Below are 15,545 nucleotides of genomic sequence, written 5' to 3'. Positions count from 1 at the left end.
ATAGAAAAAGAGAGGAGAACGATCAGAGATGAGATGATGAGACCCATGACATGCATATTAGACACAATGACACAGTCAAGTCTGCTACATATCTTGTCTGCCATAACACACTGTTAGATCTGATGTGCCTCCCTCCCCTTCCTCAGGATGAAGAACTTGCAAGGGTTGGGGCCACTGCAGGGAGCAGAGAATATCTCTTGCAGTATCAGGCAGGAGAGGAATATGGCTGCTGACCCCAAGTCAGAAGATCAAGGGTCGTAACCCAGGGGCAACTAAATTTGTGTACACCAGGGCTGATTGGCTGGTTGCAATTATCTCCTGTAATGCTGTATTTTTGTTAATAACAGAATTAGCGAATGTGTTATTTTGTTATCCTGAGTTTATTTAAGAAACATGTCTTCGTGGAAATACCCCTTTAAGTGTCCGTGACTAATGACTACTTCTGTAGCAAACTAAACATCTATCTGCTTGGCTCCAGCTTCATAGCAAGTTTTAACACTATAATTTTTTCAAAGCTAAAGAATTGAGGTTTCAGTGGTTTTCTTCTATGATGTTTGGGTACAATGGTTGTCACGGATTTCCCTTGGTTGAAAAGCACCCTGACAACCAATGGCAGATGCCCATTATTATTTATCTAGCTCATCACAAGCAATGATCAGCTTTGTGAATTTTTTTTTTGGTGTGCTGAGCAGATGTCTAGAGGCAATTCTTTTTCTGTTCCTGAGATAGTGGACTTTGTAATATGTTTTTCCATATCTGTGTTGGCTGGGACTTCAGTTTTACTGTTTAACCACTGTGCATTTTATGAATTTTAAACTTTGCAATATCAGTAAATCAATTCTCTGGCCTTATTTATCTTTTATTTTCACACAAAGGAGAAAGAATCTTGTTGGGATTGACCATCTGCTCTTTTTCCCACTGGTCTTATGATAAAGATTAAGCTACGCAAATAGTAAAATCACCAAAAGTGAGATAAAGCTCGGCCTACAGATTTCTGATTAAGGCACTGCACTGTCTGAACAGGACTCCTATATATGCAAGAACAACAGATGCTGTTTTGTTATGCTTAGCAATACTGAAATATTAACTTTTGTTTTAACCCCTTATTTCAACACCTGTTTTTCACATTAATGCCCAAGCCACTCTTTTTTTTTTTTCTTAATGCATTCTACAAGTTATAACTTTTTCTGTCTATATGTGGTCTTGTTTTTTGGGGGGACAAAATGCAGTTGTTTAAATAGCACAATGTTGGGCATAATGTATTCTACTGACTTTTATTAATCCTTTCTGATATTTGAAAAAGCTGTGTAATGAAATAATTCTGGGGTAAAAAAAAAAACTGTTTTGTATCGCTACCTTCCAGTTAGAATTTTATTTTTTGGGGGTTAATGGGTTTTAATGTTTTTTTTGCCATATGGGATTAGTACTATTATAGATTTGTAGCCTGAGTTGGTAAGGGTGGGGAGATTAAAAATGCATCAGATTTTTCCCCCCTCTACTACTTTGTAGTGAATTATACCTTCCATGACAGGCCTCCGACCTGGCCTAATAGTTAGTACAAGCAGCCTTCGGCTGACCATGGGCTGCTTTTCTATACCATCATTCCTCCCCCTCAGATAGCAGCTGATATTTGACCTCTAAGTGGTTAAACAAAGGTGATAACCCAGCCCATTGCTAAATCCTGCAAATTTTATCTGTTGCAGAGCAGTAAAAAGCCTTTGCTTCAGAAGAAGTACTGTAAATAGCTAATAAGGTGATCTTTAGTGGTTTAAGCAATCCTTGTCAGGTTTCATCTTTAAAAGCAAATTCACCTGTTCAGTTAATATCTTTTACCTGTTAAAGAAACTGCAACTAAAATCACATCAAAGCCAATTATGTTGTTTAAACAGCAACATGTGAGAGGCAATTTCTTGCTAAATATGGTGAACAATTTTTACATGAGCCTTAAAATATTCTCAAATGTCAATCCCCTAGTGATGTTTACACAATAAAGATAATTTTTAACCCCTTACTTGGTTTTCTTGCTGTTTTAGCTCCCATCACTCCCTAAAATTCCATTAGGCAGGTACTCTCTAACCAGACAGTTCATGATTCCTCTAGTGCTGTGTGCGGACAATGTGGTTAGAATATCGGGGTACAGGTTAATACTTTCATTTAGCTTCTGAACATTCACTGGTATTTGACAGAAAGCGAGATGAGACAGGTCAGAGATGATGAGATCCATGACTTCCATATTACACAAGTCTTTCTCCCCTCTACTATCACAGCCATAACATACTGTCAGATCTGCTATACACCTCCCTCTCCCCTGGATAAAAATTTTTGTTGCATTTTAAAGGGGAGAGTACACTGTCAATCGGCAATTTTCCGTCAGCTCCATTGAGATGTATGAGACCCACTGGTCTTTGGCTAAAACAGGCAACATTGAATATGAATGGGATAGGCCTTAACCACTGTTAGCCTTGTGGAGACACCAGCTACTGAGGTTATGACTGTTGCTCTACATGTCAAACAAGGCTTTTTCCCCTGAACGGTAGTCGGCTCCAATATAGCTGGATACTTTGTTTTCCCCTCCATCCATCAGTATTGATCCCACTCAATCTGGAATTATAGAGGAGGGGGCTCCACCAAATGTGAGCGATTCAGGCGGTCACATGGCCCGCCAAATCGTCCACAGAATATTTTGGTCTAGCTCCCCACCCAAATGTAGGCAATTCAGGCAGTCACATGACAGTTTGAACCGCCCACAGTATATTTGGGTCTGGCTCTATGTTCCGGTACCCCCTTAGACTTCAGTGGGAAAAGCGGGCCATAGGCCGTCGTGGGTGAAACACTGCTCTGTCAGTGCCAGTATCCTGACGCCGCAGAGGAAAATGAGATTGGCGCGCATTGGGGGAATGGAGGTGAGTACAATTTTATTATTTTACCTAGGATTGTATATAGTTGTTATAGGGAGGCTGTATATAGTCCTTTGTAGGGAGCCTGTATAGTAAGTGATGGGGGGGGGGGCTGCATTCAGTGATTGCTGGGGGGGGGGGGGGGCAGTGTATAGCTATTTGCTGTCCCCCATCTGGACTACATCCAAGTGGGGCCCCCACCAACCTTGATCTGGCCCTGCACTCACTATAGAAGCCCCATCTTTCTTTAGTAGTCTGAACACTGACCACTGACTGACTCACATGTTTACATGCAAGAATACATGAATAGCCCACTGTCAATCATTGATGGTACTGCCACCATAAGACATTTTGGCATAGAAAGAACAGAGATTTTATTTAATGAATTTACAGCTTATACAAAATCATTTCTCACACCATCAATGGTTTCTCTAGCCTACCTGTAGATTATACTGCATTTCCATGTGACAGGTTCCCTTTAAGCAAATTCCTTTACGATGTAGAAAAATGTGTAAATATAATACACTATTACTTCAGTTTTTATTACCCTACCCTCCAACTGTAGGAGGCATGCAAATCTATAAAAGCGTTATGCAAAACTTTCCCTCATTGAATAGAACTTGGATCTCCTTTTGTACAGTTTTTTTTGTTGCTTACAATTGTAGAAATCTTTAACGTATTGTGACAATCACTCTTCTGAAGTATAAAATACGTGCGCCTGCAAGAATTGCGAAATGTTTGTGAGTTCTATTGTTTAATTCTTGTCTCACTATTTGCATAGCATTTGCATGTTGACGTTATGTTCATAGATTTACCCTGTGCTGTGTAGTACACAAATGTTGCTTTTATTACTCTTGTCTGTAAATAGACAGGTGTGTGGACTTCATGTAAAACTTGAATGCCCTTGACTCTATTTGTATGCAACCTGTCACAGGTTTTATACTTTTAAAATCTTTTAAAATCCTTTCATAAAGTTTAGTATAGTTTGATATGAAAATTGCCTTTTTATCCAACAGATCCAATAAAACCCATTACAAACCTTGCTGAATGTTTCCATTTGGTTCCACAGAAGTTTTCCAGCAAGAACACATTTTTGAGCCAGTGTGTAAGAGGATTAAAAAATATATATGAACCAATACTCCCCTCTTGGGTACCTGCTGCTTTACTTGCTTATCTGTCTGGATGCAAAAAAGGCCTGGCAATGCTAATCTAGGCATCTTGTATGTTGATTAGTATATAAATAACAGCGTGAATTGGGCAGCAGTTGGGAATTTGGATGGCCCGCTATCCCTTGTGTTTGTGACTCTCCCCTTTGCACTTGCAAGGGATCCAGATGGACAGAACGAAGGAGCCCCTTCCATTCCTCAGTCTAGTCAGTATTACTTTGGTAATAATTTTATATATTTTCTTTTTTTAAGCTTCTGCCTCGCAATCAATCGCTGCTGCATTTATTGATATTACATGTGCTGATTTTGCCTGTGCTGTCATGATGATGTACCTTTTGGTATGGTTTCTGTTCTACAGTAGGGACTTGACCTGCTGAACAGGTTAAACCTAAACATATCTTTACTTATTAAGAAAGGCCGGCCTAATATATCATGTGCTCATGCTATATTATTTTCTGCCCACTACACAAGTGCTGAGGGAGCAGGGAGGAGGATGAGGCAGTTTAAAAGTCTGTAAAGCCATATCACAGAGGGGCTAGGGTAGCTGCTCAGGCTTGTTAGCATATTTTTTTTAGTTTAGAAGGAAGGAGGCCATGCATAACAAATATAAGAAGATTACCATGGTCACCGTGCCTGAATCTATGAGTAAGTGTCACTGGTTTATCTATACTTGATTTTGATGGTAGATTTTGTTTAAATATTTCCTCTTTTGTATGATATCAGGAATGTTTTTTTTTTTTTTTTGTAGTAACAGAACTAAATATTCACTGTTAAAGTTGGTCAGGCATGAAGAGCTGAAAAAGAAATTGGATTTAAAAAAAAATAAAAAATTATATATATATTTATATACCGTATATACTTGTGTATAAGCAGAGTTTTTCAGCCCCAAAAAAATGTGCTGAAAATCCTCAACTCGGCTTATACACGAGTCAATAGCGAGCCCAGCACTTTAAAAAAAACAAAAAAACTTTTATACTCACCCTCCAGTGGCCCCGATGCGCAGCGCTGCTCCCCCGATGTCCGTGCGGGTCGTCTTCTGTCTTCTATCTTCTTCTGTCTTCTTCCGCAGGGAGGCGCCATGTTCTTCTCCCGGCCATCGCATAATATGACGTCAGCAGCGGTCGCGTCATACTATGCGCCTGCCAGACGGGAAAAACATGGCAGCGCCCGACAGAAGATAGAAGACAGAAGAGGACCTGCGCGGACATCGGGGCCACCGGAGGGTGAGTATATAAGTTTATTTTAGTATATATTTTTTTAGTGCTGGGCTGGCTGTATACTTAAGGGGGCAGGCTGGGCTGGCTGTATACTACATGGGGGCAGGCTGGCTGTATACTGGGGGGGGGGGGGTCTGTGATCAATGCATTTCCCACCCTCGGATTATACTCAAGTCAATAGGTTTTTGCAGTTTTTGGTGGTAAAATTAGGGGTCTCTGCTTATACTCTGTTCGGCTTATACTTGGTCCTGTTTAACTTTTCCAACCCTGGATAGCATATCTGCATATTTCCCAGAATCCCCTAGTGGAGTATCAATGGCTATAAGTCTCTACATGCCTGTAAGGCAGCCTTGATTGGCGAACTCTCCAAAGGAAAACTCTTACTTCCAGATCCTTTATGGTGGATGGTGTAATGGTTTTGTTGGTCCACTCTCATGATCCCTGTTACCACTCTCCTGGCTGTTAAAGAATTTATGGATAACTGGTTAATTGTATTGAATTGCATTCCGGATGATTGTCTGTTTTCCCTGTTTTTCTGCATCTGTTCTGTGGCTTTGGTCAGTAGCAACATATTTATATAAAAACAAATTTTTATGTAGTATTCTGTGAATAGGGCATCTCCAATGGATTTTCTTGCAATAAATGTAACTACATTTGGAAATATTCACACAGAGTGAAGTGGCTGACAACCAACTGCCAGAATTAGGCCAGAAACTGTGATCAGAGAATCACGAAACCAGACTTCACAGACCTACCACAGTGAGGATCGACACTAATAATTACTTTAGCTGTGGAGCCTTAGACCACTATAGCTTCTTTTTTATTTTTTTATTTTTTGCAATTTGCCCTATTTTACCTCTTTTTGTGGAAAGTTTCTAGATGCAGGTATTTCCACCAAAAGCTCTTTCATAAATGGCATAAGTTATTTGAAGGGGAATTCCTGGAATATAAATGTCTGATACAAAAACCTACAATAGTATAAATTAATGCACATGGCAAAACTCGGTGTCATAAGTCACAAGATGGAACTTAAATAGTTTGATTTTATGATTCACAAATTTTATGGCCTCTCTAAAGTAGGTAGGAGTTATCACCAAGATGGAAACTACAAGGCCCATGATCCATTAGTTCTCAGAAACTCCTCCTCCCTGTTATGCTCTGCTCTCAGCGATGTAACAGACTTTCTTGCTCTGTTACCATAGTAATGATGTGTAACTGCCATTACTGCACATTATATTACTGAGATGACGTCTCACCATAACACTGTCCATACTGGATGCACTGCAACCAGCCGACTACAGCCAAATATAGTGGTGATCACATGACCTGCCCAGGCAGGTGCAGGACATGTGATGTAGACATGTGACCAGCGGCCATCTTCTGTCCTGTGTCTGCTCCGTGTGGAGAAAATCAATGGACTGATTAAAGGGCCAGTAGCATTTTTAATTATCATTACAGTTTGTCAGCAACATTTTTCTGCTAGGGGGGGCAAAATTTGAAATAACGAATTATATATTTGCTTATATTTTAAGGACACATTTGCATATGATTTATGCTTATTCCTGGAATACCCCTTTAAGCCAATGTTTTGCTTATGCAAAACGGGTATACTTTTAAATTTGGCCTTACTAGTTTGGCAACTAACTCAAGTCTTATGCTTTGTCAACTGAATAATAAAAATGCATAGTGTATTGTCAGTACATTTATTTTGTAGATTTTATCAGACTAAAATATATAAATTCTCTAGATTTCCAAAGGCGATGGTAGCGGTTTTCTGAAATATACTGGCAACCTTGAAAAAGTCAATAAAATGCTAGAAGGTCCAATTTAATAAGTGTTTGGACATGTCTGGCTCAGGTGGATTCTGTTTATCTTAAAGCTGGAAGATAGAGTTTAAATCCAATGTCTCATGGGATAATAGCACCTGAAGTGATTGGCTACATCTAGACCTCACAAATCAATGTCTTGCTTCTGGGTTCTACAGAATAGAACTGTAATATACATAGAGAAAGTGAGCATTTAAGCAATAATCAACACTTTCTTCTTGCATCTGTAAAAATAAATACAAAGCATGCATTGAGTTATTGCTTGATCAATATGGCCTTTGAATATATGAATATGTTAGGATTTTGCGAAGTATAAAGCACCTGCCTACAACGGAGTTATGTGGGGGGATTTAGTGCTTATACTAGTGATAGTCATGTAGCACTCCTGAGATTATGATTTGCTTTTCTTTAGCATGAGTTAATTAGGAGGATTTACACTCAAATTTTCTTATGTGGATCTTGATTGGAATCTGGAAGATGAATACAGAGGCCCAAGGTTATCTTTGCATTTAACATTCTATACATAGAAAATTTGCTGTTAAACACACAGCTCACTGCTTATGGAGGGGAGATATGAAATGAATACATAGGCTTGGTTTTGCTTGCAAACCTGCAAATATTCAGCAGTAAATGTTCACAGGCTTTAGTGTGGGTACAGGTTAAAAAGTCTGTAGCCAGCTGACTCCACTGCCGCCCCTGCCCACACCACACCCAATTAGTGTAGAGATGACGTGAAGGGGACAATAAATAAATATGCTGGTGTTTCGCAAGTAATTGCCACAGGGACGATTTTGCTGCCTGAGGCGAAAATCGAAAATACTGCCCCCCCCTTCCGTGATGATACTACCTCACACACTAGTAGTTGGTGACATCTAGTATATAGTACCTTACAGGTGGTGATCTCCTCCATCAGGAACAGGAATTCTTTACGATTCCTCCCAGCCATGGTTTATTTCTGCTGAATTCAGTCAATTGTCTTCAACCCCATGCAGCATAACTCCACACGGGGTCCCTAAAATACCACAGTCACTTACAGTATAATTGATTATTATAGTTGTATTCTTGGACATAGGGGGCAGTGTTATAGTAGATCTTGGACATAGGGGGCAGTGTTATAGTAGATCTTGGACACAGGGGGCAGTGTTATAGTAGATCTTGGACACAGGGGGCAGTGTTATAGTAGATCTTGGACACAGGGGGCAGTGTTGCAGTAGATCTTGGACATAGGCGGCAGTGTTATTGTAGTTATTGGACGTGGGGGGACAGTTTTATAGTAGTTCTTGGATGTAGGGGGGCAGTGTTATAGTAATTCTTGGACATAGGGGGCAGGATTATAGTAGTTCTTGGACATAGGGGGCAGGATTATAGTAGTTCTTGGACATAGGGGGCAGGATTATAGTAGTTCTTGGACATAGGGGGCAGGATTATAGTAGTTCTTGGACATAGGGGGCAGGATTACAGTAGTTCTTGGACATAGGGGGCAGGATTACAGTAGTTCTTGGACATAGGGGGCAGGATTACAGTAGTTCTTGGACATAGGGGGCAGGATTATAGTAGTTCTCGGACATAGGGGGGCAGGATTATAGTAGTTCTCGGACATAGGGGGAGAGGATTATAGTAGTTAAATTCTTGGATATAGGGAGGTAGGATTATAGTAGTTAAATTGTTGGACATGGTTTGGGGTCACAGCATTTGAAACGTTGAGAACCACTTTTAAAGTGTTATGGAAGTCTTTGTAAAATAGAAAGGGCTGTACACAAGACTGCATATTTCTAATCTCTGAGAAAGGGCATGTCCTGTAAATATCCTCATCATATTCAAAATCATTCATCCTTAATTTTATGTTCTCCTCATGTACTAATAATGAACCCCCTATACAAAAAATCAGGGTAGGTATTCCATGTGCATCTTATGTAATCAGAACCATTAGATGCTCTCAATGTTCTGGAAGTTTCCTTGTGTTTAGGTGACATGAAGGGTGGATGGGTTATTTCAGGAGAACATACTTGTCTGTTTTGCTGTCTTGGAAGGTGTCCAGCTGGTTCTGCACTCTGAATGCTTATATAGATTATTTAGATAAAGATCATTTATTTGATCCTGCGGAGGAGAATTTTAGAACTTGCTGCCCTAATGTCTGCACGAAAGCCTGAATTGAGAGCATAAGGAGGGGAGGGGGGGGGGGTTGCTTTTCTCTGTGAATAGCTATGTTTTGCATACTGTATTTTACAATTCTTGTTTGATTGGCAGTAAACTACATTAAGTCTTTATTCCTAGGGTCCATGTCTCTTGTAAACAAATAGGTGTAGAAGGCGTTTAGTGACTGAATAGATTGTTGTATTTCTTGAATCACGATTGTTTACTTCTAAAGGAGATGTATTGTTTGTGTTTTTTTATGATGTAGAACTTGTACAATTATGTTCCCAACTTTTTTAAAAACTATATACATTTTCACCATTACGTACTGTAACCTACTTCTACTCCATGCAGATTTCACAGAATAAAGCTTTTTACTGGGAGGGGACAGGGACTTCCCTTCATATATGGTAACTGCTCTCTGAAAATTTGAGCTTTCCTTAGCAATGCTGAGTATGTTCACTGATTTAATATACCGTATAAGTTGAGGCACCTAATTTTACCAACAAAAACTGTGAAAACCTATTGACTCTAGTATAAGCTAAGGGTGGGAAATGCATTGTCACAGCCTCCCAGTATATAGCCAGCAAGCCCAGTGTAGTATATAGCTTGCTCCCTGTAGTATATAGCCTGCCAGCCCTTTTATTATATAACCGGCCAGCCCCCAGTTTGCACAGCACCATAAATAATAAACTAAGTACTCACCTTGCATCAGCTCCAGGTCAGTGACGGGTCTGTTCACACGGCATAGCCGGCACATACTATGATGTCAGTGGCGGCTGACGTCATGGCTTCGAGGCCACTGCGCATGGACCTGCCGTTGCCGATGGAACAAAAGAAGACTAGTGGTGGGCGCCGGAAAGGTGAGTTTTTTGACTATATATTTTTTTCTTGACTCGAGTATAACCCAAGTTTGAGTTTTTCAGCACATTTTTGTGCTGAAGAATTTGTCTTGTAATTGAGTATATACGGTATGTCATGGAGACGGGTTGCACTCCTCACCGCCGATGTTCCCCGCCGTTGTGCCCGGGTCATGTGAACGCTCCATAACTGTGCTGAAATCACCTGACCTAACGTTGGGCTGTGAGCTGCAGCAGTGAACAAACATAAAGAGGCTGCAGCTCTCGGCTAGACAGAGGGGAGAAAGTTCTGCCTTTTTGAGTAACATTTCTGTACAAGCTTCTATGACTTCTATGCTTGTGCAGTTATGAACGTGAACATTGCTGCCAAGGACCGCCCCCTGGACTCCTGAACTTGGAATCAATAGAGATATAAAAAATTGCATAAAATACTGAATCTTTTCCCTCAAAACTATAAATAAGCCTTCCCAGCTCTTGCTGCTCTCACATATCACATGCAGATTAGACTGCCTTTCTATGGTGACAGGATATCTTTATTCCTGTTATGCTCCATTTTCTCCCTGCTTGATGTGAGAATAGTGATAAAAATGTAATGTTTTATTACAGAACTTAAGAACCTGTTGCAAAGCATTGTTGAAAGTACTGTATATTCTCTTTGTCAAGTAATTTATATTTGTCTCCCCTTTCAGAGCGTGCTGAGCAGGCAGATTTGTGGCTACTGAATAGTTGCACTGTGAAGAGTCCAGCTGAGGACCACTTCAGAAACTCGATCAAGTGAGTGATTGATTGGTTTCATAACTATATAAAGAAACATATAGCCTTTTAAGAGTAATGGGACTGGGCAAGAATCGTATCCTGCATAAGGGCCAATTAATGTAATCTTATAGGTGGTCTACACCAAGCCCCCCAAATGACCAACTCATGTCATTAACCAAGAGCACAAAGGCGGAACCAGTTGGCTTTGTTTATGACAGACATAGACCCACATTTATTAAAGAGTTTGCACCAGTTTTGTGTCGTGGCTGCATTGTGTCCCACAAGACAGAAAATATGTGCACCTAAAGCGTTGTGTTAGTGTTTAGTCGGACCATGCGCCACATTTTTTACTGACATGCACCACATATCTGTCTGCAGCATGAATAGTGCACGAAATAAGTAAATGGTGCACACTTCACGAGCGGTGCAGGGGGCGCCAAATTCATGAAGACTCTGCACCACTTTTGATGTATCTGGCGCATTGCACTCCTCAGACAGACTGCACTAGTTTTGATAAATGTGGGCTGCAATAGCAGATTACACAGGGACTCTTCAATGGATGCTTCTTCACTCTCGAATAAGGTGCTTTGGGTGCATCTAATTGACAGTGTGTGAAAGGAAAATAACATGTGGTTTCTGTTTATTTTGGCATCTTTATGTGGCCTTGGAAACATCGAAGGGACTGAAAGAGATGGTTGTAACAAATTTTTGTCTACCACTCTGGAGACACTGCCCATGAGATTCATCCATAGCTAGACATGTATATACTGTACATCTGATAAGTTTCATGGAATTAAATGTATGTCCTCTAGGGGTTCTTGAACTCTAGATTATCCAAGAATTCAGGACCATCTCTAGCGTATTGTGAGCAAAGGCTTTATTGATCCATTATAGTGCCATCCATTAGTCCATTTAAGACCGAACAAGAGAAAAGAGTAGGAGTCGTTGGCCATGAGTTGCTTTCAAAATGGATAAAGTTGGCAGATGTGTAGAATGATGGTGAAAACAGTACTTTTCCAGAATGGATGAAGTAGCGGCAACCGAAAGTCAAAAAAGTCTTTGCCAGCCCTGATATTTCTATGAATACTAGTATGGATATTAAAATTTTTTGGTGTAGATGTTTCCAGAACAATTTGGAGAATGAACATTAAAGGGGTTGGCCACTTTCGTAAATAATTGATATCATTTGTTTAATGAAAAGTTATACAATTTTTCAATATACTTTCTGTATCAATTCCTCGTTATTTTCAAGCTTTTTTTCAGATTCTAATACTCCCAGAGTATTTATTTTTTCTTTTACACAAATGACTTGTGTAGAAATATTGTCAGCATCTCTATGGCCTTGAGTTTGATCATTGCATTGCTCTTTCAAAGCAATGACATTTAAACTTGATGGAGAAGGCGGGGGGGGGGGGTTAAAAAAAAATCTTGCCTTCCATTAAAACCTATGTGGAGTGTTATCATATGATATCTTTACCAAGGCAAGTCTTAAAAAGGTCTCTTATTGATATAACTTTGTATCCCAGTAACCCTAGTAGCTTTTAGCTAGAATATTAGAAAATGAAAAGTTATTAAAGCTCTTAACATATGAGCTATTGTGTTGTTTATAAGTGCTTACATGAAGTGCCAGCCTTGTGCACTCGCCGACTTTGTGGAAATTGTGTCCAGCTGTTGAGGTTTTAAGAGCAGGAGCAAGTAGACAGTGCAGCGTACATTAGTATTGATGATATAGTTGAGGACTCGCTGTTCCAGACTGCATCTTTTATCTCTCTCACAATAGAAAGAACATCCACAAGAACCTCCTGTAAAACATACAGCAGACTCTTACCAAAATGCATTTTCAGGGAGCAGCCACAGTTGTGATGTTTTATTTTTTTGTTTTGTTGGTTGTCCTGAACTTATTTGTTCACTATTTGTTCCATTTATTTTACTTCTGTACTATCATTTAGCTGTAGTGAAGTATAAATGGTTTTGTTCTGTGAAAGCAATAATAGAAATATTATTTGAAACTGATAAACTTTAGGAACATGTGGTTTTAAGGCAGGCCATTTATCCTGAGACCTCATTGTCAAGTGCCGAGCTATGCATGTGCTATGCTGCACTATTCATTGTCTAGGGCAGCGGTCTTCAACCTACGGGGCGTGGCCCAAGAACGGTCCATGGAGCACCAGGTCCTGGACTAGGCTTAAAGGAAACCTACCACTTAGTATGGCAGGGGTAAGCTGTAAGTACCGAGCACCAGCTCAGGGTGAGCTGGTGCCGGTACTTACTTTCGTTAGTGTTAAAACCGCGGTATCGCGGTTTTAACACTTTTTAAACTTTAGGGCAGAAGGGGCTTCGGCGCTGCGCGCGACCGTGCGCGCGCAACATCTCCGCTATTTCCTATGGAGGCGCGCGCACGATCGTGCGCACGCAGCGCCGAAGTGTCTTCTGCCCTAAAGTTTAAAAAGTGTTAAAACCGCGATACCGCGGTTTTAACACTAACGAAAGTAAGTACCGGCACCAGCTCACCCTGAGCTGGTGCTCGGTACTTACAGCTTACCCCTGCCATACTAAGTGGTAGGTTTCCTTTAAGAACATAATAATCATATACTTGCCTTTCCCACAAAGCTGCAGCCCTCCTTTTCTCTTCTCTGAATTGAGGCCGCAGTACCCTGAGCTGAAGCAGGCAGACCTGATAAGGTCATCAAATTGCGCCTGTCGTCTTTAGAGCTGCGTAAACCTACAATGAAAAGAAGAGGATTTCTTTGTGGGAGGAGGGAAAGGTAATTATATAGTTGTTTTTTTCTTTTCAGTGAGTGTGGGTGAATTCATAAAGAGTTGCAGTTATGGCTATGGATGGGGGTCTAGAGAAAAGGGGTTGTAGTAAAGAGGTACTTCAAGGAGGGGGCTACAGACAAAGGGAAGAACAGAAAAGGGATGATTATTAGACAGTCTGCAAAAAAAAGGCATTATGAGGTGGAGGCATCTAAAAAAAAAAAGGGTATTATGAAGGGGATGGCAGGAAAGTCAAAGTCTAAACAGCAAATTTGCAGCCGCATATACATCCCAATAGACGCAATAGCGGCCTAATGGCGGTACGGTGCCACACGATGTACACGGGGAAAAGATAGAGCATGCTGTGGCCGGGCGTGCATGCGGCCACATGTGTGAATGTACCCTAAGGTATGTTTATGTAAAATCGGAAAAAAGTGGTTTCCTACATTTGGTCACTTGTTTCTGTTACAGGGTTGTCATGGGCGATGATGTCATGGAAAGAGCTGTGAAATGGTGAACAAGTGGCGATTCAGGCATTACAGTGCTATTTTCCTTCAGCGTTCATTATGCAGCAAACACCCTCTCTGTATGATGTGGGCTCAGCCTGTGAGCTCTGTTACCACCTTAATGGCTATGTGATGTAACTGTACGTCACTTGTCTTCAAGGTGGTGAGAAGAAACATTTAATTAATTTATAGGATAACTTGATTTATTAATGTCTCGCATATCATGAAAGAAAAATGTTAGAATTGTTATATGAAAAGATGTTCCGAAGAAACCTGGCATTCAGGTACCATTGACACTCCGTCACAAAAGTGTTAACTAAAAAGTACAATTTGTCTCCCTGATAAGTCCTTAACTCAATAAGTTTCTGTAAACAGAAAAGTAACTTGCATCTTTTGAAAGGTGAGGAGTGGGAAGGAATTACTTGAAACTAAATCAAACGAGTAGCCGATTTCCACCACAAGAGCTAAAAACGTCCCTTTTTACATTTTGGAGTTACCTAATCAAAATGAACCAGTTTTCTCAACATGTTGTTCCTTGTCCTGTGATTATGGCTCCTAAATAGACTCCTCAATTTCCCCCTGGGCCCCTTTCACACAGGACGTGTGGGAACATGTATATTTGAAACTGGAGGTGGCCGCACCAGATCCTTGACGGGAATACGGAGTAACCAATTGTTACCAAGATTGGAATCATTTAACGTTTCTTCAGCTCTGACAGTATTCGCACTGAGATAGACTCCCTGCGGCAGCAGCTCTTCCTACCACTATTTGACCACTAAGTGTGTTGTGCTGCCCGTACAACACAAAAAGGTGAGTGCAAACCTATATGGGGGAACACAATTCACCTACCCAGAGATAATCCGCACATCGAGCGCCCTTTGGCTCTCTTCTCCCTTGTTTTTTCTTTCATATATGGAGAAGGGAGGGGTGAGCATGCGCTGCAGTGTGCTAGCCTAGCCTATCTCAGACTCCCACATACATGGGGCATGTTTAGGTGATAAATTTAACAAGGCTTTTTATCACCATAATCCATTATTAATTGGAATACAACCTTAGAACTTTAATAAATTGTAATTAAGCAAACACTTTGTTTTTTAAACAGTTTTCAACAAAAATGTACTGAATAATATTTGTTTAGGGAGTCTTTGAATTTTTTAAACCGTATCAACTCCATCAGATCCTCCTTCATAGATGACTTCAAGTCTGACCTAATTATTTTAAGGCTAGAGCTCAGAGAAAAAGCAAACTAAAACTCAAAGCCGCATACAAAGAGAAAATAGACTTGACAATTTATGCACAGTTTATTGAAACTTTAGATATGCTAAGCATTAACCCTAATCCTCATTTCCTGGGCACTCTAACAGTGCTGAGATGAGTGCAAGCATTCCTAGTACCTGTTTACTGTGATCTGTAGGGGAGGAGTTTCA

The 15,545-nt window shown here is 40.4% G+C and overlaps 1 protein-coding gene across 2 annotated transcripts in view; it reads left to right on the top strand.

Annotated features, from left to right (window-relative positions):
- The window catches only part of CDKAL1 (CDKAL1 threonylcarbamoyladenosine tRNA methylthiotransferase), a 528,219-nt gene that overhangs the window by 46,657 nt on the left and 466,017 nt on the right, over positions 1–15,545 (top strand). For both annotated transcript variants that reach the window (XM_072152454.1, XM_072152456.1), the window contains exon 5: positions 10,789–10,873. In XM_072152454.1, coding sequence (XP_072008555.1) covers positions 10,789–10,873 — 85 coding nt within the window. The remainder of the gene's footprint in view (positions 1–10,788; positions 10,874–15,545) is intronic.

Source organism: Engystomops pustulosus, chromosome 5 (genome assembly GCF_040894005.1).
Source record: "Engystomops pustulosus chromosome 5, aEngPut4.maternal, whole genome shotgun sequence".
Taxonomy (NCBI): Eukaryota; Metazoa; Chordata; class Amphibia; order Anura; family Leptodactylidae; genus Engystomops; species Engystomops pustulosus.
Note: the sequence above shows the minus strand (reverse complement) of the source record. Positions and strands in the feature narration are given on the sequence as shown.